General features: G+C 36.9%; 1 protein-coding gene across 10 annotated transcripts in view; it reads left to right on the forward strand.

Moving 5' to 3' along the window:
- DENND4C (DENN domain containing 4C) overlaps positions 1 to 25862 on the forward strand; it is a 49947-nt gene that overhangs the window by 4972 nt on the left and 19113 nt on the right. For 3 of the 10 annotated variants that reach the window (XM_059834194.1, XM_059834199.1, XM_059834196.1), the window contains exons 2-20: positions 1591 to 1843; positions 2818 to 2887; positions 4151 to 4320; positions 5901 to 6142; positions 7001 to 7067; positions 7742 to 7800; positions 9173 to 9317; positions 9668 to 9843; positions 13109 to 13209; positions 15984 to 16202; positions 17203 to 17348; positions 18510 to 18545; positions 18785 to 18915; positions 19796 to 19928; positions 20399 to 20605; positions 21279 to 21407; positions 22138 to 22282; positions 22615 to 22761; positions 24993 to 25118. In XM_059834194.1, coding sequence (XP_059690177.1) covers positions 1591 to 1843; positions 2818 to 2887; positions 4151 to 4320; positions 5901 to 6142; positions 7001 to 7067; positions 7742 to 7800; positions 9173 to 9317; positions 9668 to 9843; positions 13109 to 13209; positions 15984 to 16202; positions 17203 to 17348; positions 18510 to 18545; positions 18785 to 18915; positions 19796 to 19928; positions 20399 to 20605; positions 21279 to 21407; positions 22138 to 22282; positions 22615 to 22761; positions 24993 to 25118 — 2702 coding nt within the window. Of the gene's footprint in view, positions 1 to 1590; positions 1844 to 2817; positions 2888 to 4150; positions 4321 to 5900; positions 6143 to 7000; positions 7068 to 7741; positions 7801 to 9172; positions 9318 to 9667; positions 9844 to 13108; positions 13210 to 15983; positions 16203 to 17202; positions 17349 to 18509; positions 18546 to 18784; positions 18916 to 19795; positions 19929 to 20398; positions 20606 to 21278; positions 21408 to 22137; positions 22290 to 22614; positions 22762 to 24992; positions 25119 to 25862 lie in introns of all 10 variants that reach the window. The other 7 variants (XM_059834198.1, XM_059834202.1, XM_059834195.1 and 4 more) reach the window with 6 other exon arrangements.

Consider the following 25862-nt stretch of genomic DNA (forward strand, 5'->3'; position numbering starts at 1 on the left):
ATAACACATTGTTTTAAATGTAGCAAAAGTGTGATGATCAGACTCTTTACAACTGAAATCATTATTAAAGGCAAGGATATTGCTCTCCATGAACTAGCTGAATAAATTTATATGGCAGCCTGGGAGTTACATCAATATACTTCAAACTCATGTGATTTCTTTGCTTTATTAAAGTATTCTAGGACTGTAGCTCACATATATCCTCAATGCTACGACAAGATATATGTTTGTTCTGTGGAATCAGAATAAGCAGTAATATTTGCATATTCCAGTTTAAAGATGGATAATAATATTTTAAATAATTTGGGAAGTTCAGTGGTATATATTGTTTTTGAAAGTTCGAAGAATTGTTGGGTTTGGAAAAAGACTTTTTCTTTTAGCTTATACACATGACTTTTTGAAGCTTTCAAATACATGCTTACTAGTAGTCTGTCAAACATTTAACCAAGGGTATTTTGGGACATATATTGCAAGATATATTGCCTAGTTATTTTTCATTTTAAAGTAAAGTTGTGATGGGCTACATGTGGGAAGCTGCGGGTCACAAAATAGAGAGTTTTAATGTATTACCTTTACCCTAAATCTTGCCATGTATTGTAAAGATGAAAACTCATTTGAAGTTGGCAAGTACTCTGTACATACTGCGGAGGATCAAGCAAATGGAACCATTGCTTATTTGGGTGTGGAATGGGAGATAAATTTTGCCCTATCGTAGCATCTGTGCATTAAAAATACGCAGTGATGTATGGTTTGACTTCCACATTTCTTCTCATGGTCACCTCCTAATAGCTTTATGTTTGGGAAAGATCGGAGTGTAAAATTTTAGCTCATTTAACTGCTCTGAAGGATCTTTATTTTTTTGCTAAGAATATGGTGATCTAAACTAGTGATCTGGCTAAAAAATCCAGTTACTGTGTGAATATTGCTATATGGCTATGTAAGATATATTCTGCTTTCTAGGAGTACAGTCAACTGTAGTTATTATTTCTTCCTTTTCTGTGGAATAGAGTATTCTTTTGTCTTTGTTTGTTCTTTTTTACCCCCCTTCCCTTCAGGAGTGTTATTCAAACTATGAATGTAAATAATTACTGGGTTTGGGTTTTTCTGTAGTAAAAATTCATCTAGGAAGCAGACTTCTGTTATGCTTTTCCAACAATATTCCTTAAAAAAAAAAAAAAAAAAAAAAAGGCAAGCTTGAAGTTACTGTCTAGACATTTTAGTAATGGAAATAATGTCTAGGAAATTGTCAGGTATTATGTGTGCAAGCAATTTAAAGCCTCCTTTGCATTTAATTTTCATTGATAGTGCAACATTCCTACTAATTCTGTAACTAAATGCTTTTCAGCGTGGCTTGATTTTATTTTTCCATAACTATGATTTGTTCCCACAGAGATTTCTTACAATATTTAAATATTTCTGAACAGTTTCTTCGTCTCAAATCAAGCATGATGAAAGACAATATATAAAATGCACATTAGAATGTTGCAATGATGACATAGGGTGCTAACAGATGGACAGTTTCTGTGAATTTGTCCAAGTAACTTTGTATCTGTTTGAATGTGCATAATTTTTTTTTTCCTTCCTGTTCAGAGTTCTATATGAAGGGAAGGAACGCATCATTTCAGGCTGTGAGGTGATTCAAGCTACTCCTTATGGTCGTTGTGCTAATGTTAACAACAGTTCAGCTTCTTCTCAACGGATCTTTATCACATATCGAAGGGCTCCTCCAGTACGACCTCAAAATTCATTGGCAGTGACAGATATCTGTGTTATTGTTACCAGCAAAGGAGAAACCCCTCCTCATACATTCTGCAAAGTTGATAAGAATTTAAATTGTGGTATGGTGAGTATTTAAAAGCTTGAGTATCTTTTTTTTTTTTTTTTAAACCCAACAAACAAACCCAAAGGAGTAGCTCTTTGAACTCTTCTTAGCACTGTTATAATTGTGTTCTATCACTGGGTCGTAATTCTTTCATTCTATATACCATGTGTGAGGCTTCAGTTTTGTAGGTTTTGTTGCTCTGATTTCCTTTGGTGTTAGGAATTATTTCTTCATACTGACTACTCACGACTTCAGTTGGCATATTGATGTCTAGGTGCTATTTAGGAGTGGTGCGATGGATTCCCGCCCCCACCCCCCAAATTGTCCCTCTCCCTCCCTACCCCTCTTTGGTGATGCTGATGCTTGAGATGAACCAGAAATGCTTTTTTCTTAGTTATTAATAATGCCTATGTTACTAAGACATGTAAGAATGGTAATTACTGCTTACAGTTTCTTCATGTACTTTTTTTTTCAATCAGTTTGCTTTTATTTAGTCTGGTTTGTATTTAGTTTACTCAGCCTCAAATAAGTGATTTTTTTTTGAATGGTAGAGTGTATTTAGATAAACTGCAAAACCACTATGTAAATAACCAGTTTATGGAAGTACGATAAAAGCTTCAAGTAACAATGTTTACAATTTCACTTCCACTGATGAGGTTCCCACAAGAGTCTCCTTTCAGATAAACAAGAAAATGTGAGGCTGCAAATGCTCTGCTTCACTTTTCCTGTTCTTCTGTTGGAATAAGTCAGATAGTAGTGTGGTGTACGATTATTTTATGTAAATCCTGTAACCTCTAAAAAATGTGAGAAGGGTGAATTCTCAATTTCATGATTTACATGCACTCTGCAGCCAACCAGTTATTTTATTATGTAACGCTTTTTATTTAAATGTCTGCTTTGTTTGTAAGTGGGAGTATATTCAAATGCTTATACTTGATTTCTCTGCTGCCTGTTGTTGTCTTTGCTGGTTCTAAGATGCAACTTGTGTCTTTCAGTGGGGTTCCAGTGTATACCTTTGTTACAAGAAGTCTGTGCCAGCATCTAACTCTTTAGCGTATAAAGCTGGTAAGTAATTTTAGAAGCAGACTGTCTAAACATGTTAAGAGAAGGATTTGAATGCCTTGTTGTAATCAAATAATTTTAAAAGCTTAAGTGCGGTCTGTCAGAATTCTGTTCTGGAGCATGTCAGTTGAAATCAACTCCTGTAATGCTTTCTTTGCTCTCCTCACTTTTTCCCAGGCAAAAAAAAAAAAAAGCCTTAATAGGAATAGCATTGTTCAGTATTAATTTAGTTCTTATCATGACAGGTGTGGTAGCTTAGGAGCTTTAGCGGAAAGCTTAGCAAGCATCTCAGATGTGACAAAAGACTTCATATTTCTTGTGTTAGTGACGATGGAGAAGGAGTAATTAAAAATTCCATTCAACCTTACTCACATTTCTACTTATGTCTCACAGCTAATGCAACATCTTTCATTTAATTTGAAAGTTGAATGTGTTTCTTCCCTTCAGTTCCACAACTATTCACTTGTTTCTTGTTTGAGGAGAGTGAAAAATATTCTGAACAATAAATGACAAAAATCTTTTCTTTTAAGTCTGGCTTTTATAAGTTTTTTAATGCATTGCTACAGATTATTTTTTTTTTCTGAAGAAGTCAAAAAAAACTCTCAAAAGAGTTTCTGCTGAGCAATAAGTGCACCAAATTCCTTCAAAAGGAGCAAACTACCAAGTGAAAAGCATAGATAATGAAGTCAGTGTACCATAAAATAAGCTAGAAGAACAGCAATAGTAGACCAATGTTTGTGTGCTTATTTTCTACCAGCAAGTGTTAGATATATTTCTGAAAACTGAATAACCTATTTGTTTAAATTGAACGTATTGACTGATTAGCAGAAAATGTGGACAGTCAGCTAGTTTATTGTTTTTTCAGTGGAGGTATTGCTGCTGTTTCTACAGCAGATAATTTATCACTATCTTCATAGGAATTTGTTTGTAATCAAGTCCGTTCCAATGGCACATTTAAATAGCACAAGTAGTTCCCAACTGGTTTAAAGTAGAGATCTTCACTAATCAGTTTTTACTGTGTACTGGGTTTTGAGCAGTTACCAAAAGGGAGTGCCTCAGTATTCATACACAGTTGTTAAGTTATTGTTACTTGGGTGACTTAGTCTTACTGTTAAATGAGAGACTTTCTTCTTCTGCAGATGTAATCTTTAGTTATAAAGTCCAGATAACCAACAGACTTTGCTGTGTGTTGTGGAAAATATATTGCTTACATTATTTAGGGCTTGCAGAGCAAATGTGCTTACTATTCCTTCTCCCATTCTGAAGGCTTAATTTTCAGATATCCCCAAGAGAACTATGAGTCATTCCCACTGTCAGATTCTGTACCTCTCTTCTGCCTTCCTATGGGAGCTACTATTGAGTGCTGGGACCCTCAGACCAAATATCCACTACCAGTGTTCTCAACATTTGTACTGACCTGCTCTTCTGCAGAAAAGGTATGGCTCCACACTTTGACTAGTTTTTGTTTTTATCTCCATAGCAGCCATTTGAACTAAACAGGCATTGTTTCTTCTGTATTTGAGAAAGACTATGAAATAAATTGTTAAATACTTCCTGTATAAAATTATATTTCTTAAGCCTTCATATAAGAAGGAAGTAAACCAAAATGGGAAGTAGCTGGAAGAGTATGTGCCGTTTAGTCCCATGTAAGCCGAACCATACACTTCACAAAACCAAAACTTACAGCGCATGGATTTGCCTGTTCTTTCAAGTAAGAAGTTTCTGGGAATGGAAATGAAGCCTAAATGTTAAAGAGATGTGTTAGTAATGTTTAAGTTGTTACCATTTTCCTATGGTTACCTTAAAAGCCACTTCTGTGTGGATTTGTGTAATTGGGCTCTGTAGGTATCTATGTGCCTGAATAGGAAAATAGTTACCAGAAAACAGCAGGGCAAGGAGAGGAAAAATATGTGCTGAGAAGTAGCATGTGAAAGGCTCTGAAGAACTGATGATCTCCTGAGACCAGTGATCCTATGGAATTCTCATGAAGTGATAGATTCGGAACACCAGCACACACAGGCACCCAAACTGTGTTGCATGACTCAGCCCACATGTGAGGAGGCAGTGTCTACTATACACAGACAGGGACTACAGGTTTATAGGTACACCTCATGAAGCGGGGGGCCCTTGTTCGGTGCTGATCTCCCAGCTGTTGCTTCAGCTTGCCAACTGTGTCTGTGTGTGTGAACTGCGTGATGGAGTAAGTGATTAATGTGTGATTAGCTCTCTGTGACTAATAAACAGCAGTTTGGCTCTATTAGTGATAACAGCTCAACTGCCACTCTGCCTCAGTCCCCATCAGGGAAATCTATGTACTTCTCCATTTCCAAACAACAAAAAAAGTCTTTCTCCAATATATTAGTACTTCTTTTGCAAGGAGGAATGCAGCAGCTGCCAGTATTTTTCTTAGAGAGAATGTATACTGTGGTATCAATCTTTCCCTGTTCTCCTTTTGCCAAGCTTGCCAGAATAATTCAGTTAATTATGAAACTGACAAATAGGGAAGGAATATTAGAAAAGGTCAGTAGCTTTTTAGCTTGATAAAATGAGTGAAGTCAAAGCTAAAATAATTTTATTGTTTAGTGTGGTAATGATAGGGAAATTTACCGGACACAGGCATTTCATGAGGGCTTGGGGGTTTTTTTGACCATAACGGTTAATGGATAGGGCTTTTGTCATAGCATGCAATTTGATTCCTTCCCTTTCAATTTACTGAGTATAAATACTTTGCTGTGGAAAGTCCAGTGAAAAAGAGGACAAGAGGCACAACAGTCCAAACCATTTCATTTATAAGGATTCTTTGTGTATGTTACATAAATGAAAAGTCATTTCACAAACTACCAGCACTACGGTGTATATATAGTATAGTATATAGTGTGTGTGTGTGTGTGTGTATATATATATAGCGCACTATAGTGTGTGTGCAAACACCAAAGACTTACTGATGCTTCGAAAGTTCTAACCCAATCTCCTGTTAAATACTGGGTCTGACCAGCTGTTTTTCTTCATCTTTTAGGTTTATGGTGCTGCTATTCAGTTTTATGAGCCTTATCCCCGGGAGCTGCTAACAGAAAAACAACAATTGCAGCTGGGTCTCCTGACAGCTGTAGAGAGGAAAGTGGTTACTTCCAAGTCCATCAATTCCAACAAATGCATCTGCCTTCTGTCACACTGGCCTTTCTTTGAAGCATTTCGAAAATTTCTTATGTTCATCTACAAACTCTCTGTCTCTGGACCTCATCCCCTTCCCATTGAGAAGTATGTAAAACATTTTTCAAGTTAATGTGGGAACTTAGTTATGTCAGCTCAAGAAGTCATGTGATTTGTGTGTTACACCCACTTAGTTGGTGTATTTGCTCCATCCTCTTGCTTGCACTGTGTAGCTTATGTTGTACTGATAGAAATTACTGGTGCTTCTGTTTAGTAGTAGTTTCTCTTGTAGTGCCAGGAAAGTGAACTGGATTTTACTGTGACTTTTCTGTTAGAATAGGTCAAGCCTGTTTACCTTTCTCTTAACTATGCCAAGCACAGAAAATGGCTGAGCTGTAAGATATATGCTAACGTTTGCAGTCCCACATTTTAGGTAATAAATAGAAGCTCAGGGACTCCATGCATTAGCAATGAGTATCTTTCTGTTTCCAAGCACTGCAACTAGTGCAGATCGCGCCACACGTGCATGTGTGTGTCTGTGTGTGTGTGTGGATGCTTTTCATGGTCCTAAAAGTTTCTTGAAATATGATGTTGCCTTCAAAATTGTATTAGAGGTCTGGCAGTGAAGTACGTAGTTTCTCTTAGCTAAGCCTCGTTAGAAACTTTGTAGAATGGGATTAGGCTGCCTGGGATTTTAAATGGCTGGCCTAAATGCCAGTGTGTTCTTATCTTTTGCATACATATCTGAAGCTGCCAGTATTAATTTTCATGCGTGAAATGTGAGTGAATGGAGCTTCTTTGTTTCAGTTTGCATAAATAGGCTCTTAAGATTTATTCACTGTTTTGATAAGTTTAACAGCCTCTCTAAAACATGGTACCATAGTAATTCCAAAATGTGGTTAACATTGTTTTCAGTCCCTGATTAGTCCCCAGTGTTGATTTTCTAACATCTTGCCTTCTTTTCAGGCACATATCCCATTTTATGCACAATATACCTTTCCCTTCACCACAAAGGCCAAGAATTCTTGTGCAGGTAAGCAAAACATTTGCTTCCATTTTTAGTTTCAATAATGGCAAACCCTCTTTCTTGCTTTTGAAAGTTTGGTTTCTTCCATTAGGCTTTTTACTCAGCTTTGAATACCCATCTGCTGGAAGGGAGAGGGGAGGAGAGGGGTGGGTTGGCCTTCTCTTTCATTGATATAAACCTGGGGTAACTTAGCAAAGGAAACTGTTTCAGATTTCAGGTGGTGCAGATGGCAGCAGCACCCTGCTTGCACTTTTGAAATTTCTGCCATGTATTACCCTTTCATTTCATAGGCACTATTTGCATTACCTCAGTGGGGATTTGTTTGTTTTCTGTCTTTCTTTCACTTGTCCACCCACTACTGTGGGTCAAAGGTTAGTCCCCTGAGGCACTGTCTCTTGTGCTTCTCTGTTTAATCACCTAGCAGCAGTTACATGTTCAACACTGAGTCACAGACAATTTCCTGTAACTTCTGAGAATTGTTTCAGTGACTAATACAAGCTCTGTTGACCTAGTGAACACAAGCCTCAAAGGCTGTCTCTGATTTGTGTCTTTTGCATGACATTGTGACTCCATCAGCCAGGCAGTTTATGAGACTATGGATATACATTTATATTGGAATATTATACTGTATTAACTTTTGAGTTGTCCATACCAATCACATACTACTTTATGTGTTTCAGCTTTCTGCCCATGATGCATTAATACTGTCTCAGCCAGTTTCTACACCATTGCCATTAAGGTATCATTATTAATGCTTTAAATGTATGCTCCTTGAGAAATCCAGAGGCAAATAGGAATGAGTCATAGAAGGAAGCCAAACATAACTGCAATATTATTAGATCTTATAAACAGAAAGCTCAATACGCATTTATAATATTATACAGTGTTGTCTTTTTGACATAGACCTGTCCCTTGTGGAAGAATAATATCACTAATTATCCTGAAAGAAAGATGAATTCTCAGATTATTGTAGGAACTCTGAAGAAAGAAGAAGCTGGCTGTGAGGAAAAAAATACATGTATTTAAATATCTTATATTTTCAGAGCCTGTGTAGTAAGCAAGGGGTTTTTTTAATAGCATAGATAGGCTGTTTGTTACCTTGGGTTTTTTTCCCCCTTTTCGGATCCAAGAGAGACATTTATTCCAAGCAGTTATGTGAAATCCGTCAATGCACAAGTGTGCAAACATTTTGGAAATTCAAAATTATACCTAAAAATTGCTATTTGTGCTTGAAGGTTCATGCAGTCTCTGTGGATACTGCCTGCATCTTCTGGGCTGGAGCTCCCTATGATTGTTACATGGGGTTTTGTTTGGATGGTTTTGTTGATTTTTTTGGTTTGTTTTTAAGTTAAAAACCAAATAATCTCCCTTTTTAATTTTTTTCCCCCTTTACCATATAATAATTCTGTATGTAGAAGAATCCCATGTTTAATCACATCTGTTACACAGCTTCTTAAGTGAAAAATTGCAGCCAGCCACCAAACTGCAAAGTAACATGTAAACACTTTTCTAAGGACAGATTTTACACCATGGTGCTCTTGCAGGTGTCATTACAATTCCTAAATGTGTACAGTCCAAACAAATGAAATGGAGTCTAAACTGTAGAAACTAAAGACATGTTGCTATCAGAAAGATGGATTGATTTTACTTAACTAGTATTAGAATTTGATACTGTGATTCTAAGATCAAATGGGTACTCTCATTTATTATTTTTGCCTGAGGTAACCCATCATATGAAACTAATGGTGTTATTTGTGCTTGGTTTTGTTGTTAACCAGTTAAATCTGTTTTACTGCTACGAAGACAAGATGCCTGTGCATATATGAGAGAGAGTGCCATAAACAACACAGACTCAGCAGTAGCATGGTATAGCATATGTTTCTTTAGCAATAGAGTTTGAATTTAGGTTTCTTTGTGGCAGGACAAGTCTCATATTGAGGTGATAGCTATTAGATAGACAAGTAGGTACTTGATGTGTGGTAATACTAGCACCATTCAACTAGTTGGTCCCAAACGGTTGTCAGAAGCTTGATAGTAGTGACTTTTTTTTTTTTTTTTTTTTTAATCCTGTAACATTCTTATTCTCTTCCCCCTTCCCACCCACCCCTTAGTGGAGCAAACTTTAGCACTCTGCTCATGAATCTTGGACCGGAAAACTGTGCCACTCTGTTACTCTTTGTATTGCTAGAAGGCAAGATCCTCCTCCATTCTCTTAGACCAGCTGTGTTGACAGGAGTTGCTGAAGCTGTAGCAGCTGTAAGTACAAAATGTTCTGTACCGCAGTGAGAGAAATTAGTTTAGACTCCGTAGTTGTTACAAGGCATTTTTAAGTTAAAATGATTGGTGCACTAAATGATCATTTTCCCCAGCAATAGCATTATAGTTAAAGTGCCCTAGCATGTCTTACTACTGTAACTATTAGAATGATCAACATTTTTGCATAGATAACTAAGAGATGTGCTGTAAATAAGTGGTCAAACTTGAAGACTCTTTTCTGAGCTTCTAGCAATTTAATTTCAACTTGCTGCATGTAACTTCTTGGGCTTTGTTGTACAGTATCTGTTGTCTTGTTTTAATGCTTTGATTTAATTTAATTTTTCCTTCAGATGATATTTCCATTTCAGTGGCAATGTCCATATATCCCTCTCTGTCCTTTGTCTCTGGCCGCTGTACTCAGTGCACCTGTTCCATTTATTGTTGGAGTTGATTCACGATACTTTGATCTGTACGATCCACCACAGGATATTGTGTGCATTGACTTAGACACAAACATGGTGTACATGTAAGTACTATGGAGTTTTTACATTTATCTATATTCAGAGAGATTGCTGAAATTCTCAGGAGATAAAACTATTAAACACTGTTTTATCCATTATGGTTTGTTTCTTACTGTCCTCTGTTCTTTTTCTCATTTGGTATGCTTCATAGCAAATTAAAACTTACTAAGTCAAGGATCAACACTTGGCGCTGCCTGTAAAAATGTGATGCAAATGTTGCTATAAATTTGGTAACAAAAAAAATGGTAATGTATTCTGGTTTGGTTTTCTGCTTCTAGTACTGCTTATTAGGGAAATAGGACAAAAGCTAGAAAAGAAGAAGAGTTGTTTGCAGTTTGTTTTTATTTTTTCCTGCCCTGCCATTTCTTACATTTTCACCTTGACCTACCACTTTTGAATTTGGTTTGCCTGTGTTCAGTCACTGTTGGTATGAACATGAGTGCTTCAGGACCCTTCATGACAAGTTTTTGATGCTGTCTTGCACTCAGGTCACTTTATGGTAGTGTTAATAAAGAAATTATTCTCAAGTTACAGGGGCCAAATTTTTTTGTGAGCTCAATAAAGCAAAATTTGGTATCTTGAATATATTAAAACTAAAATATTTTCACTTGATTATTATGTTTTTAATGCTTTTCTTAAATTGAAGGTGTTGCATGAACAGTTTCTTCGCACCTTCTTGACAAGAGGCTAATTCAGAGTGACTCTTCTGTTTTTCTGTAATATATCTAAATGAGAGTATAAATAACTGAATTGAAAATTCAGTTGTTTCAGATGTTTAATTTAGTAACTTTATGAATTACCTTTCCATTTTAAATTCATTAGATCATGAATAGAGGAATTTAAGCTAGTTCAAGATGAGGGTGAACATCACTAAATAAAGTGCGCATCTTTTCCCTGTGAAAATACAGTTTTACTTCATTTCATGTCACTTTTTAACTCTTGACTTTTGTTTTTACTAACTTCAGTTAGAATTAGTCATTTGATCTATGGGTCAGTTGAATGCTTTCTTGATTTTCATTGTGTCAGAAGGACCCTTCCTCCACTGAAGCAACTGTTCCTTTACATTACTGAAATGCTTTGTTTTATTAGTAGCATCAAAGGAAATAGTAAACAATTTAGCAGATTGGGTTTTTTTTTCTATTTGATTTTTTCTCCTTCCCCTAGGTCCCCATTAAAAACACTGCAAAAAAGCATTGTCATCACTGTATATCGAAGTATTATGCCACCAAAAGAATAGTGGTAATAGGTGTTGTGAAAGAAGAATGTATTCAAGAAACTCAAGGAAGAGAACTTGTTTATATGAAGATATTTGCAGTGAAAAATACCTGAATGTTTTTGTTCATAAGTAGAATGGAAGTTGAAGACTGGGTTGCAGAAAAATGAAGGAGATAAAAACAGGGGATATAGGAGGGAGATAAGGATGTCAAGATTTCCTGGGGATGACTGGTAGAAAGACCAAGCATCAACCTTACTTGGATTGGTTACTGAACTAAAAATCTACCAGTGGCTGACCTCTTATGAGGCACTCAATGGGAAAGATTTTTGCACCTGTTCTTTTACTGTCTTCTAAGTTCATTTCTTTTTCAATAGTCAACTGATCTTTTTCTTTTTTGCTGCCCATTTTGCATATATCTCATCTGTACCACTTATTTGACTTCCAGAGGAACCTAACATCTGTAACATTTGACTTAGGTAAATGTGAGATGTTGGGATCTGTATTATAAAACCTTTTTAACCTGGAAATGATGATATTTTTCAATTTTGGAGTTGTGTAGGTAAAACCAAATCTCTATAAAGCACTTTGTGTTGAAGATCATACAGTACTACTTTATTAGTGAGTAAAGATTAGTGTTCCATTTTATTTTATCCATGTCTGTTTCTGCCCCTCTTTATTTCTGTGACAATGCTGCCTTTTATTTTTTTAGGTGTAAAAGCATTTAACAGCACTGTTGCTAACTTTGAAAGACTGCATAATAGAAGAATAGCATTTGAAAAACTCAGTATTTTCTAGTACATCAGTCTGTCTGTCTGTCTAGTGTCTTTCCAGAGGAAGTTTGCTGCTATATTCCTTAAGATAGAGTGAAGCTTTATTTACTGCCAAAATATACTGAGGGCCTTTTATTCATTCAGTGTCTTCCTTAATGCCTTTTTTGGGATGTTTTTAACTATCTCTGTGAAAGTAACACTGAAAGCTGGTTAAGGAAAGTAGCCTTTTTAGGGCAAAGATTTGAGAGTTTGTTATATTTTTATAGCAGGATTTTTCTCCTTGCATTTTTGGAATAGTACCATTTATATTGTTTATAGGCATGCCATTATGGTGGGGGGAAGAAATGGACAAAGGCATCTGTAAGCATGCATTTTTCCTTTAATTCCTGGAACTTTGGGTTAACTTCCTAAGATAGTTCTGTGTCAATGCCAATTGAGCAAATAGTAATTGAACAATCATTTCACTGATGCAAAGTGCAAAACAAGAAATGACAGCATCAGCTCGGATAGTAATAACTGATTAGGTCTTGTGGCCGCAAGGTTTGTTTTACTCCCTGTTACAGCAATTCTCCCCCACCTTCTGCCTTCCAGAAAGAGGTGTAGGAGTTCTTAGGATTTACTCCCTACTCTGTCTTTATATCCAACTGCTTAAACAAGGTCTGGCATTTTACCCGTTGTCCTTCTAACAAAGATAAGCATCCCTTTAGGCCAATGTACCCCATTGCTTAATCAACCACATAATTTTCAAACTGTGAACTGAACTCCCAGTCTTCCTAGTCCCTGCTAGCCTGTGGTTGAAGCTGGAACTGAGTTGCCATAGACGTGTTACTATATGACCATAAAGCTACCAGACTGGTATTCCAGCATTTTGCAGTAACAAGTTCATGTTGTATTCCAAACTGCATAGTAATCACATAGAGGTTAGTGTGCTTAAATTACATTAGCAAGACTGATAAAAATTATGAAAGGGAAATCAGCGAAGTGAAACTTCAACTAAAAAGTCTAAATCAAATCTTAATGCAGATCCTCCTTAAAGACTGGAGAAAACTCTACTTATAACTCAATTTATACTGTTCTGTGTCTGAGGAAATGAAATTCTGAGTTATGTCACTCCAATTTTTTTTATTTTTGAGAAATAGGGACAGTGACAAGATTTCTTTTCAAAATAATTTCTTTCTTTTAATTAGTACGTTCTGAAAATGAAGCAGCTTAGGGCTGTGGAAGCTCTTCTTTTTTATATGGTCTGTATTTTATATATCCTTTTTCCCCTCCCCTGTGTTTTAGATCAGATGATAAGAAGAGCACCAACTGGAAGCAGTTTCCTAAGAAGCCATGTAAAAGTTTGCTCAGTACCTTGAAGAAACTGCACCCGCAGCTGGCAGCAGGTGAAATATATAAAATAAAGCGGGAAGGGGTAAGAGTAGAAACTGCCTAAAGCAGGGAAAGTAAACATTCAAAGAAAACTATTAAATTTTCTAGTACACACCCACAAGTCTTAAATTATAATTAGTATATAAATGTGAGGACTTCCTTCTATCATATGTGATGTGAATTATTTTTTTAGATTTTTATTTTCTTTGCTGTGACTTCTTGAAATTTGAGCTTTTTTTTTTTAGCCTTTTACTCATGATTAAGTTGTAATTAAACAAAGATTCAGCTAAAACACATTTGGATCTTGACCTAAAACAATATTCATAGTTCTGATCAAAAATAATAGAGAAAATGGGGTTATGAGTAAAATAATGTTGAATACCTCAGCTATTGTGCAGATACTGCTGAGTATCTCAGATAATGACTTTTCGAATCATAGAATCGTTGAGGTTGGAAAAGACCTTTAAGGTCATCAAGTCCAACTGTAAACCTAACCTTGCTAAGTTCACCACTAAACCATGTCCCTAAGCGCCTCATCCATACGTCATTTAAATACCTCCAGGGATGGTGACTCAACCACTTCCCTGGGCAGCCTGTTCCAATGCTCGACAACCCTTTCAGTGAAGAACTTTTTCCTAATATCCAATCTAAACCTCCCCTGGCGCAACTTGAGGCCATTTCCTCTTGTCCTATCACTTGTCATGTGGGAGAAAAGACCAGCACTCACCACTCTACAACCTCCTTTCAAGTAGTTGTAGAGAGCAATAAGGTCTCCCCTCAGCCTCCTTTTCTCCAGATTAAACAACCCCAGTTCCCTCAGCCATTCCTCATAAGACTTGTGCTCCAGACCCCTCACCAGCTTTGTCGCCCTTCTCTGGACACGCTCCAGCACCTCAATGTCCTTCTTGTAGTGAGGGGCCCAAAACTGAACACAGGATTCGAGGTGCGGCCTCACCAGCGCCGAGTACAGGGGCACGATCACCTCCCTGCTCCTGCTGGCCACACTGTTTCTGATACAGGCCAGGATGCCGTTGGCCTTCTTGGCCACCTGAGCACACTGCTGGCTCATCTTCAGCCGGCTGTCAATCAACACCCCCAGGTCCTTTTCTGCAGGGCAGCTTTCCAGCCACTCGTCCCCAACCCTGTAACATTGCATGGAGTTGTTGTGACCCAAGTGCAGGACCCGGCACTTGGCCTTGTTGAACCTCATACAATTGGCGTTGGCCCATCAATCCAGCCTGTCCAGATCCCTCTGCAGAGCCTTCCTACCCTCCAGCAGATCAACACTCCCCCCCAGCTTGGTGTCGTCTGCAAACTTGCTGAGGGAGCACTCAATCCCCTCATCCAGATCATCAATAAAGATATTAAACAAGACCGGCCCCAGTACTGAGCCCTGTGGAACACCACTTGTGACTGGCCACCAACTGGATTTAACTCCATTCACCCATTCACCACAACCCTTTGGGCCTGGACATTGCTGATTTTTTTTTTGTGTTTTTTTTTTTTTTTTTTTTTTTTTTTTTTTACCCAGCGAAAAGTGCACCTGTTCAAGCCATGAGCAGTCAGTTTCTCCAGGAGAATGCTGTGGGAAAAAGTGCCAAAGACTTTACTAAAGTCTAGGTAGACTATGTCCACAGCCTTTCCCTCAGGTCACTTTGTCATAGAAGGAGATCAGGTTAGTTAGGCAGGACCTGACTATTATTAATTTGAGTATTTTTCTACAAAAATAATTGAGTAGCTAAATTTTGACAAAGTATTTTGTCAAAAGAAAAAGAAAACCTGGCCATCTTCAGCCCAATGACTTGGACAGGCAAGAGCAAAGTTGTAGCTGACCTAACAGTTTTCAGGTATTGCTTCTTTCTGACTGTAGATAGGCTCTTCAAGGTAGGCTGGTTCAGATTATGTTAGGTTGCACCATTATGGAGAAGGAGAAATGATAGCCTCATAGGTATACAAGATATACAAAAGCTGTAAATTACAGAAACAGAAAAGAACGTTAATTAAGAGGTAGGTGTTCTTGCCTCAATTTTCTGTAATTTTTTTTTTTTTTTCAGATAGCCTTTACTTCATCTGTTAGAAAACCTCAACTTTTCTTTTGGTTTTATCAGCAGGGTATGTCATACAATCTACCTAATATAGAACTAGTTCCTAATTTTAACTTGAGCAGAACTCAGTGGTCTTTTTTAGATAGATAGTTTTTCTATTTTGGTAATATTATAATATATATGCTATAATATATTTTTATATATAAATATTTGTTACAGTAATTGATATTTTTGTGTTAATAAAAAGCATGGAACTATAATTTTCAGCAGCACCTGCTACTGTTTTTTTTAAGAGTGCAAGCGTAAACTCTGAATGTCATTTACTTCTTTCTACCCTTTGGTGCACTAAAATGTTAGAATTTTGATTAGAAATGTAGTTTTAGGCCCTTTCTTTCTGGATGTGCAGTCTTCAGAATAGGGAAAACATGGTCCTTTGTGTTGATATATTACTGAAAGGGTACGTTCAGCTGGGTGTGTGGTAACTAACTCAGCTGAGATCCTCCTCCTTGTTTCATGTCCCAGAGGGCTAGATGAATTAGAAAAACACATAATTGACTCTTCAGGTAACCTGCCTTTTATATGGGCCAGATCAATTGGAAAATAATCACAGGATTTCTAGTGGTTGTCACTTCTGAGTATGGGCAAGTAGAAAAAAGAAAAATCCATCTACAGCTTCTGCAAGAAGTTACCTGTTTGAATGCACTGAATTTTAATACAGGATTGCATGTGTTGCTCATTGCTAGTTCACAGGAAAACTCAAGAAGGCTCTGCAGTGGAGATGACTCCTATTGAGGCAGATTTCTCCTGGCAGAAGAAGATGACAGAACTTGAGATGGAGATCCAGGAAGCTTTTCTCCGATTCATGGCATCTATTTTAAAGGGTTACAGAACATTCCTCAAGCCAATCACGCAGGCGCCTTCAAATAAAGCAACTGCTGCTGATTCCTTGTTTGATCATCAAGGTGAGGGTGAGGCAAACCAGCTGCTGATAGCATTGGCAGTGTTACAACTTCAGGGTTGAGAAGCTGCTTAACTTTAAAGGTCATAGCACTTTGGTTGTACAATTCTTGGCAATATTTAAAATTGCAATTGTATAAAGTTAAGCTATTCAAAGTTGATTAGAACACAGATATATGCAGATAGAACTGCAATTTTGCAATAGCTCTGGTATTAGAAAAGTTATCTTCCAGTAGCATGATGCCCTCTCTGCGTGGCATATTCCGTAAGAGCAGCTCTTGGGAATGAAAGAATATTTCTCAATTTGTACAGAACAAAAATTCCAGAAGCCTGGTAATGAAGAACAAAGTAATGTTCTTGATATAAAAGGGAAGATAATAGAGAACAGGGGAGAGATCAGAAGCATAAAACAATAGTCAGCAAAGGTCATCTTATTTTTCTTACCATATCACCTTAACTTTTCAGATCTCTTCATGAGTTGAATGCTAGATGAAATGTCATAGGGGTTTTGTTTTGTATGTGGTGGTGGTGTTTTGAGGGTTTTTTTTTGTTTGGGTTTGTTGTTTTTTGGGGTTTTTTTAAATTACTGAAAGAGATTTGAGAAGAGATTTTTAGTCAAAGGTTTGGAAAGTCTTAAATATTTTCAGACCCATCACCTCTTAGGATAACATAATTTTTATTTTAGTATTGTTTTAACTGTTAGATACTTCTGCTTTTGTATGAGGTCATCATCTCCTTTTTCTTGCACAAAAAGTCGTCAAACACAGTGAGCAGATTACGTGGGGGTGATTGCTTGCCAAGTGTTGTTAACTATGGTGAAAAGTAATTATTAAAAAAAAGCTGTTATTTTGATCTTCCAAATGCAAGTAGTGATAAGTAGTTGTTTTCATTGATAAAGCCAATATTTTATGTATTATTTAAATATTTTATGTTGACACTTTATATGTTAATTTCTTATGGAACTCATAACTGGTATTTAGTTGTGTGTTCCTTTTTTGTAACCAGGATTTTTAAAAAGCAGAGACCGGGCCTATGCAAAGTTCTACACGCATCTCACCAAAACGCAGATATTCAGCCGCTTTATTGAAGAGTGCAGTTTTGTGAGTGACAAGGATACTGGCTTGGCGTTTTTTGATGACTGCATAGAAAAGGTGAAAAACATGTAGCAATACTACTAAATTACATGCTTCTGTTAATTTTGTGTTATTGTTCTGGTTTTTAGTTGTAAAGGTAGATAACCTCTGCAGCAAGTGTTTTGACGGATTGAAACACTTGGTGGTTATTGCTGAGTCATTTTCTTCCTTCATCTTCTTGCATGGTCGTAATTTTCTGTGTTCATGAAGGACACTTTCATTAAAGCCCTGTAGGATGTCAAGATGTAAGATAATGTGAGAAATAAAAGTAGCTGACACGTTAGCACAATGCCATCTGTGTCTTCCCGTTAAATGTTAATCACCCTACCTCTAATGTGATCATCTGCATTGTTGCTCTTTTTCACACAATTTAAACTTAAAACACAAAAACATGCCTAGTGCTCCACTTGTGGTCAAAACTGATTTATGTAGATAAGATCCGCTTTCATTGCCTGTATTTTATATGAGAAAGATTGCTGTAACTTATTCTTGTTTTTTGAAACAAAGTCTCTTCAGGATGGTTCTGGTCTAGATGGGTTATTAAGTTTATAGCTTCATCTGTAAAATGCCAAGTTCACAATATAAAAATGAGGAGCTAGAGAATTATATGTTACTTTTTTTAGATGTGTATATATATGATTCTTCCTGGACAGAACCTTCATTTTCATACCAAGTTCTTACAGAATCAGTCTTTGATTCAGTATTGATTCCAATCGAATTAACAATTGTAAACAGACCACAAAATAAGTGTTTAAAAGTTTCTTTGCCCTTATTTTTCTTTTTGCTGAGAGTGGGGTATTCATCTAGAGTACACTTTGTTTAATATTGTTAATAATTTGGTATTATTGCAGGTTGTTAATGTGTGGCGTACTTAAATTGTCATATTGAAAATATCTGCAAAACAGCAGTTTCTGTCAATTAAACTAAATGAAAGCACTTTCATTGGAAAGATTTAGGATTTTGTATTTAGTAGATATGTCAACAGATTGAAAGCATGCTGATTACTGCATTTTCTTACTTTCAGCAAAGGAACTATTTGAAAAAGAGACTAATTGCTTGTACAGTAATATGAAAATTTAGGATTTCTTGTTTAATATTTAAATGACACAGTTTTAATAGAATTATTTAGGATTTGTTTTGAGTTGAGAATAAACTCTAATTTTTTTTCTCTTTTCCCAGCTCTTTCCGGATAAAGGAACAGAAAAAGGAGAGAAGGTACTTTGTCCTTCAAAATGTTTAGGGATATCTGGTCATGAAATAAAAATGGAAAGACAATGCTGTGGACTTGATATTTGAGTAATTAGAACAAACAAAATTTATTTTATATATTATATCTATAATTGAATACAGTATATATTAAATATATTTTTACATGTACTAACATAATTAATGTTGAAAAGGACATTTTATCCCAAAGCCAAACTCTTTACTTAGAGTACAAACTCCATTTTCAGGTTGATGTAGATTCTGTTGAAGATGCACGGTTGATTGAGCTTGATGAGTCACAAAAAAGTGAACACACAGTGTTCATAATGCCACCAGAACCTCCCACTGATGACGGACAGGACCGAGTGCCAAAATACAGGTACAAGTTAAACAGCCACACATAGTGAAACTAGTATGCTTATGAAATTAAGCAGGGCGAATGTTGCATCTTGATGCAAGACATGCCTTAATATAATGTTCAGAAGAATCTTTAAAAAGATATGAACTGCCTGGATTCTGGTAAGTTTCTGAAGCTCTAGAAGCCAGTGTTTTATGTATGTGTGTATATTTGAGGGTATGTGGATTTTGGTTTTAATTTTTCAGTAACTTCTTGCCAACTTTATAGTAATACTTTTCTACATGTATTCAGTGTCTGTCTTCCTGTTGGAGCCATTTATGTGTATTTTGTAGCAACTGCAGTGCACTTTGTTTCACACTGGGAATGACAGGGGGTGGGTAATAGATCTGCCCAGTACTATTGATCTGCAGCTGATGAACCAAAAGAACGAAACACCCACTCCACTTTTCAGACTTCTTTCATTCAGTGTTTTTCAGCCCTGTGCAGGATGTGTGGAGTTTCAGACACTCTGGGTATGATTTTTTTCTTCCTGTCTTTCTTGGAGATCATGAAGGTTCTGTTTCCAACTGTTGCTTTTGTTAATCATCATCTATGCTTCCCTGACCTTCGTGATATGGATGGCAGTCTGGTTCTTATTTCCATTGTCTATGGAGATTTAATGTCCAAGGCATCTTCTCATCTTCTTGTGATACCTTTTTGAATAAGGCTAAAAGGATCTTGCCATCTTCTTTCGTTCCCCGCCCCACCACACCACACCCCCCCCCCCCGGGCCCCAGTTCTTTATTCTCCAGTTTGTCAGTTCTTTGCATGCAAGTTGTCTTTGTATGCCTTTTGTGCTATCAGCAGGTATGTGAAAAGCTTTTATTTTTCTTTTCTGTTTTTTTTTTAATCATCTATATAGCTATAAAAACTTCCCACGACTAGATTTCAAGCTCTTTGACAGGCCACAAGAGCTCAAGCTCTCCTTCAGCAGACACCCAGCTGGAAGCAGCATTTCGAATAGTCCAGCACTCATGGCAAAGAGGACAAAACAGGTCAGATGAGTCTTACTGTAATCACTGTGTGAACACTGAAAGATACAAAGTTTTTTGGTAAAATTGCCACTACCTATTTATACTAGAAGGTAATGTCGTTAGAGGTTAGGTCTTTGTAACTATCGAGAAGCAACACTTGCAAAAGAAAGAAACAGAAGGCAACAAATAAACAAATTAGCATCTGAGATTACAGTTTATTGTCAAACGCATTTTTAAGCTTTAGACTTTAATATTAAACAAAAGGAAATTAAAATTAATGCTTGAATGGGAAGGAAAAAAAAAGAGGATTAATTCTGATGCTAGTTTTTGCTTGCAGAGAGTGGTAAGAAGGGAGCTTCAGCTGAATGTTTGTCCATTATTACTAAATGCTTACTTTTAAGAAGCCAGTACCTGAGTTAGTAATGGCTTCTAGATTCAGGATGTTACATCTTTTGTCTGCTTTCTTGTTTTGTTTTGTTTCACCCTTACAGGAGATAAAAACAGCCCATAAATTAGCCAAGAAGTTTTATGTAAGCCCCCCACAGTGGGCTAAGTGTCTCTTCAGTCATAGTTACAGTCTATGGTTTATTTGTCTGCCAGCCTACATCAGAGTTGCACATCCCAAAGTCAAAGCACTGCAGCGGGCATACGATGTTCTAATTAAAATGAGGAAAACTGATGTGGAACCACTAGACGAGGCAAGTCTGAATAAAAAAATGTTACTATAAACATGGAATAGAAGACAAGGTACAAATATAGTGTGTTTCACCACCACCACATTAAGCATACCTACAGTTTGACCTGTTTTAAAGCTCCTTGAAATGATCTCAAAGAAGTCTGCTTAACTAGGGCAACTAGAAATTAATTTCCTTTTTCATCACCAGCGTAGTGTCAGCTGGGTCAAGTACTCCAACTTAGTGTTGCTAGTCTTCTCCTAGACTTCTTCAAGAAGGAAGTTCTTGAATATCTGTAATTTTTAAATGCACTTCGAATTAATGCTTTGCAGCCTTTCTGAACTGAAGAGATAATGGGTTTGTGTGCATCATGCCATTCTTTCAGTAGTATCCACAGGCACACAGCAGCAAGTTATCCTGCTTTTTGCATAGGCGTTTCCTTCCCTTCTTTATTTCACAAAGAGAAGAGCCGGGTGGAAAAAAAATTCTGCATTCTCAACAGTGTGACTTCTGATGTGATTTCAGCTTGTGTGATTCCTTGTGATTCCCTCTTCTGGCTGTTTAGTGTTATGTACTGCGTAGCTGCTCTCACATGGCTTTTCCTTTTACATGTGTAAAAGTTGGAAATCAGGGAAGAGCTTAAGCTGTTTCAAAATCCTTGTCGTCAGTCCATTTATGCGTTTCTGTATCTTGTCAGGTCTGCTACAGAGTTGTAATGCAGCTTTGTGGACTGTGGGGTCAGCCTGTTCAGGCTGTGAGAGTCCTCTTTGAAATGAAAAATGCTGGAATACAACCAAATGCCATCACCTATGGTTATTACAATAAGGTAAGATAAGTCTTCACGAGGGATACTGTATCAATGTGTCTCTTGCTGTTGTCGCTCCCCTTGTCCTGTAGCATGTTTTGAAGATCGTTTCTTAAAGCTCTTCGCTTGGATTTGCTGATTCTGTTGGGCCCGCAATCATTTTGGACATGCTTATGGTTCACTGGATCTACACTGTGCTGTTTGGCTAACCAAAAATTCTGTTGAAAATATACATTTATAGTGTTTCCATTTCCAGGTTTTGGAACCTTCTAGTGCTTCCATGTCAAAACCATCTGTTCCTAGGTGTATCCTTTAAGGCAGCAGGGTGCAAGATGGATGAAGGCTGGAATTAGGCTAGTTGAAGTAGCCTCTCCCTCTTTTAATTGCTTCCAAGTTCCTGTAATACGCTGATGAAACTTCTTAGTAAAGTAAACTATGTAAAGTAATAGGAAAAGAGGTGCTACTATGGTCTTTTGTTGCTACCGAAGTATATAAGTAAGAACAAACCCCACTTTGTTTACTTAAAGAAATCTTGATCCATTGTTCATCATTACTCAGCTATTGTATCTAGAGCTGTGGGATAAAAGGGAACAGCTCATGAAAGTGAACAGCTCATAAAAACTCAAATATTTGTCCTTCACATGGTTGACAGGAAATGCATTTTTTGAGTATGGAAAGAAAAGCTTCTCACTGTACTGTGTTTCTTAGTGTAACTTTCTTGTTTTTGTTATTGCAATATCTCTTTCTGTAGGCGGTTTTAGAGTCTCCTTGGCCTAGCAGTAACCGCAGTGGCATATTCCTGTGGACAAAGGTACGAAATGTAGTTCGTGGCACAGCACAATTTAGGCAGTGCTTAAAGAAATCAACGCAGAGCCCACGAGTACCTGTGATATCAGGTAATAAGTTAGTTGAAATGGATTTATTTCTGCTGAACAAGAGCATGACATGCTTTCTGAGGGATTGCAGCTAACATCGTGGCTTTTACACGTGGAAAATCTTTCCTTAAGTGTATAAAAATTGATAATTGCCAACTTGATGCTTGAAACAGTCTTAGAATGTCTTTCACATGCTGAATACTTAACTGTCTGAATTCTGTTGCTGGAATTTCATATTCTTACTTTATATGTGCAAGCAAAAGTATTTACTGTTGTCTGAAGAGGTTAGATTTGTTTAAAAACCTGAAAAGTTAAATCCTCTCTTACTAACCAGCTCTCGTTCATGTCTTTAGCTCTGCGGAGTACCACGGGTGGAAGTGATGGGGACATGGTGAGCCACGGTAGCGTGGATAGTTCTAACGATGCTAACAGTGGGGAGCACGCTCTCTTCGTCAGTGACTTAGTCAGGCTTGATTCCATTGATAATCACTCTAGCACAGGTACTAGATTCTGCTGGGTTTCACTACTAACAGTCCCCCAAAAGGCTAAATTTTCTAGTCCTCTGTTGATTTCCCCTCCACAACCACCACCTTCCCCTCTTGAGGCTGTGGAGAATGAAGCATGGAGTTAAACTATGTAAAGAAAAAGAAATACATTGTTGTTGAATATTACTCCTTTAACGCAGATCATGCTTCTCCTTTAGTTTAGAGTGAACCGTAGCAGAAGTACTGTTATGTTAAAATAAATGTCTTGCTGTGGTCTCATGAACCTTGCTTTTTGTGCTAATCTTCAGAAAAGGTATGAAGCCTCTGACATATGAGTCTGTTCAATTTTTGCATATTGTCATGTATTCATAGAAATTATAGTCTGTGTGAGTAAAACCTTTCTCTGCATTAAAGGAAAGGAGTGAAAGTTGCTGAGGTGATTAGAAGTAGACACTTTAAAATGTTGCTCCTTAATGGTAATCCAGAAGGGCCTAATTAGCATTCCTGGAATGAGTATGTTATGTTTGGTTACAGTAAACTATGCTTTTAAAGGCCATATTCAAGCTTCTTAATAGTAGCTGCTAAACTTGGAGGTAAATACAGAAATTATCAGAACCTTGTCATACAGTCTTTATGAATGTAGAGACACCCTAGGAATGGAAAGACAGGTGAGAAGCTGGAGAAAAACTCTGCCTTAAATGTGTGCACTCTTCCAGACAAACTGGTATAAAAAGAGTGCACAGGAAGTTAATCCCTTGAGATGGCAAGACAAAATTCATGGTTCTTCGTATCTGGTTTAGTACTGATTACATCCTACCTGTGCACAGTCTCAACTAAGCTTCCTTTCTGTGTGTGCCTCAAAACTTCATGTACCAATGATTCTTGCACACTCTTCATGTTTTTAGTATCTTGAGCCCTTCTGTAAAGAGAACTTTAAGTCTGATTCCTGTGCTTCATCTGATATGCCTGCCTAGATTACTGAACTTCCCTTCTCTCTGCTCTTTGTTGCTCTGCTTTTTGCTTTTTGCTGTCTCTTGGGTGCCGCATTTGTCCTTGGCTAGCATGGTGTGGGGTGCAGACTTACATGGTGTGAAGCCTTGGATGCACGTGTGCATTATTTCTACCCTTGAATGTTACTTCTGCAGGTAATTCACCCATTTATTGATAGGGTGTTTTCACTTCTGTGCAAAGCAGGGATACTAACATTACTGAAATGATGATAGAAAATAAGGACTGAAGAATGTCAGAACTTACTTTTCTGTATAAAAGGTTTTTAATATAGCAGCCAAATGTAATAATTGATGGCTGCTCAAACTTTTAAATTTAGTTATTTTTTACATGTTTGCTCTTGTTGGTGAAATAAATAGCACTAATAGGTATTGTAGATAAATTATGTCTGTCACTCAAGTTTTATGGAGCTTCCTAACACCTTTCACACTCAGTAACTTACTTACACTTTTGATCTTTTTAAATACTGTCATGTATTCTAATAGGTACTCTAAGACACATAAATAATCCTGTTTAACATGTTGCTGTGGCATATGTCCCATATAGTATTTTCATATTTTTTGCATATGTAGCAGCACTTCAGATAAAAATAACAAAGGAAAGAGTGTCTTTCTGGATTGTTTCTATGGCAGACTTTTTGGACTATTGTAAACTTTTTTTTTTAAAGTAAGTTACAGCTGTCAAATTTAACTGGTATCATGGAGGAACAGAGTTTTTAATGTTTAGATTTTTACTTTTTTTCTGTTACATTTTATGCTTTGTACTATAGCACAAAGATGTAGCACAGTTTATGGTACAGTTCTCTTCAGGGATGTATTCATTATTAGACGCTTGTTCAATTACTGTTGTGCTTGTCTAAATTTATTTTGTAGATGCATTTGAGAATTTAGCTTGCCCAGCAATGAAATACTTCATGCTAATGAGAAGGGAAAGGAATGAAAGGAGATACAGTGCATTAAAAGTAGTTAGTCACTATAGTGTTCCTGGGGGAAGAACTTGTATTTAATATGATAATTAGAAAAGTAGATTTGGATTGTATAGCCTAATTATCTCTGCTGTCACCATCACCAAGTAGATCTGTGCACAGATTAGGCGTTTCGGTGATCTTACTATGATCTATGTTTTTGGTGAAACAAACTGTGAAACAAATTAATTTCAGGTCTTTTATTTTCTTATTGAAAAATAAATTTAGGAAAGAGAAACAAATCTGAGGCATGTGTTTGTATTCTTTCAAACAGGTGGTCAGTCAGACCACGGCTACGGATCCAAGGATGAACTTTTACGAGATGATGGGGATAGTCTTCATGCAACTGAAACACAAGTAGAGAAAGATATTTCTTCTAAAGCTGAAGACCTAATAGGAGGTTAAGTATGAGTGTTTACACTGATGAAGGCTTTTTGTAATAAATCTGCTTCATGCATTAGACTACCACAAATACTCAATCTATTGAATTCATAGTGTTGCCAAGGTCAAAATATGACTGTATGAAATCTCGTGGACTACTTCTGTGCCCTAGATAATAGCAGTGGAATACACATAGGTAGAAATAGCCTTTTATTAACCTAATTTAATATAGGTGGAAAAACTGGACAAGTGCTGGAGCACACAATGTTTTGTATTCCATTCCTCTCATTTGCGTATTTGAAAACTTGAGCATTTTTTTAGCTGTACTAGTTGACCTAATAAAAGGCCCTACTTTTTCCTACAGACTCTTCCCAGCTGCAGAAAATATGGTCATCTTCTGTCTTCTATCCAGATTTTGCCCTTAGTTTTTCTGTATTTTGTCTTTCTTATTACTGAATCTGTTTTATATCTGTTACTAGATCCTTAACATGAGTTAGGGCTTCTAAAGATGTCATTAGACAAATAGCCCTGCATGAAAATCTGAGAACTGCTCTTCCTGCTCTACTTTGGTTATTGAAAAAATACCAAGGGAAGAAATTTGCATATGCTCTAACCTTGTGAACAGCTAAGCACTCTCTGCATAGTACTGTCTACTGTCATCTGTCTGGGTATTATTTTCAGGAAATGCTCAGTACCTAGTAGGACTGATCCTTCAGGTTGTAATTACATAAGAGAACAGTGCTTGAGTTTATATTTTCCAAAA

The sequence above is a fragment of the Gavia stellata genome, chromosome Z (genome assembly GCF_030936135.1).
Source record: "Gavia stellata isolate bGavSte3 chromosome Z, bGavSte3.hap2, whole genome shotgun sequence".
Taxonomy (NCBI): Eukaryota; Metazoa; Chordata; class Aves; order Gaviiformes; family Gaviidae; genus Gavia; species Gavia stellata.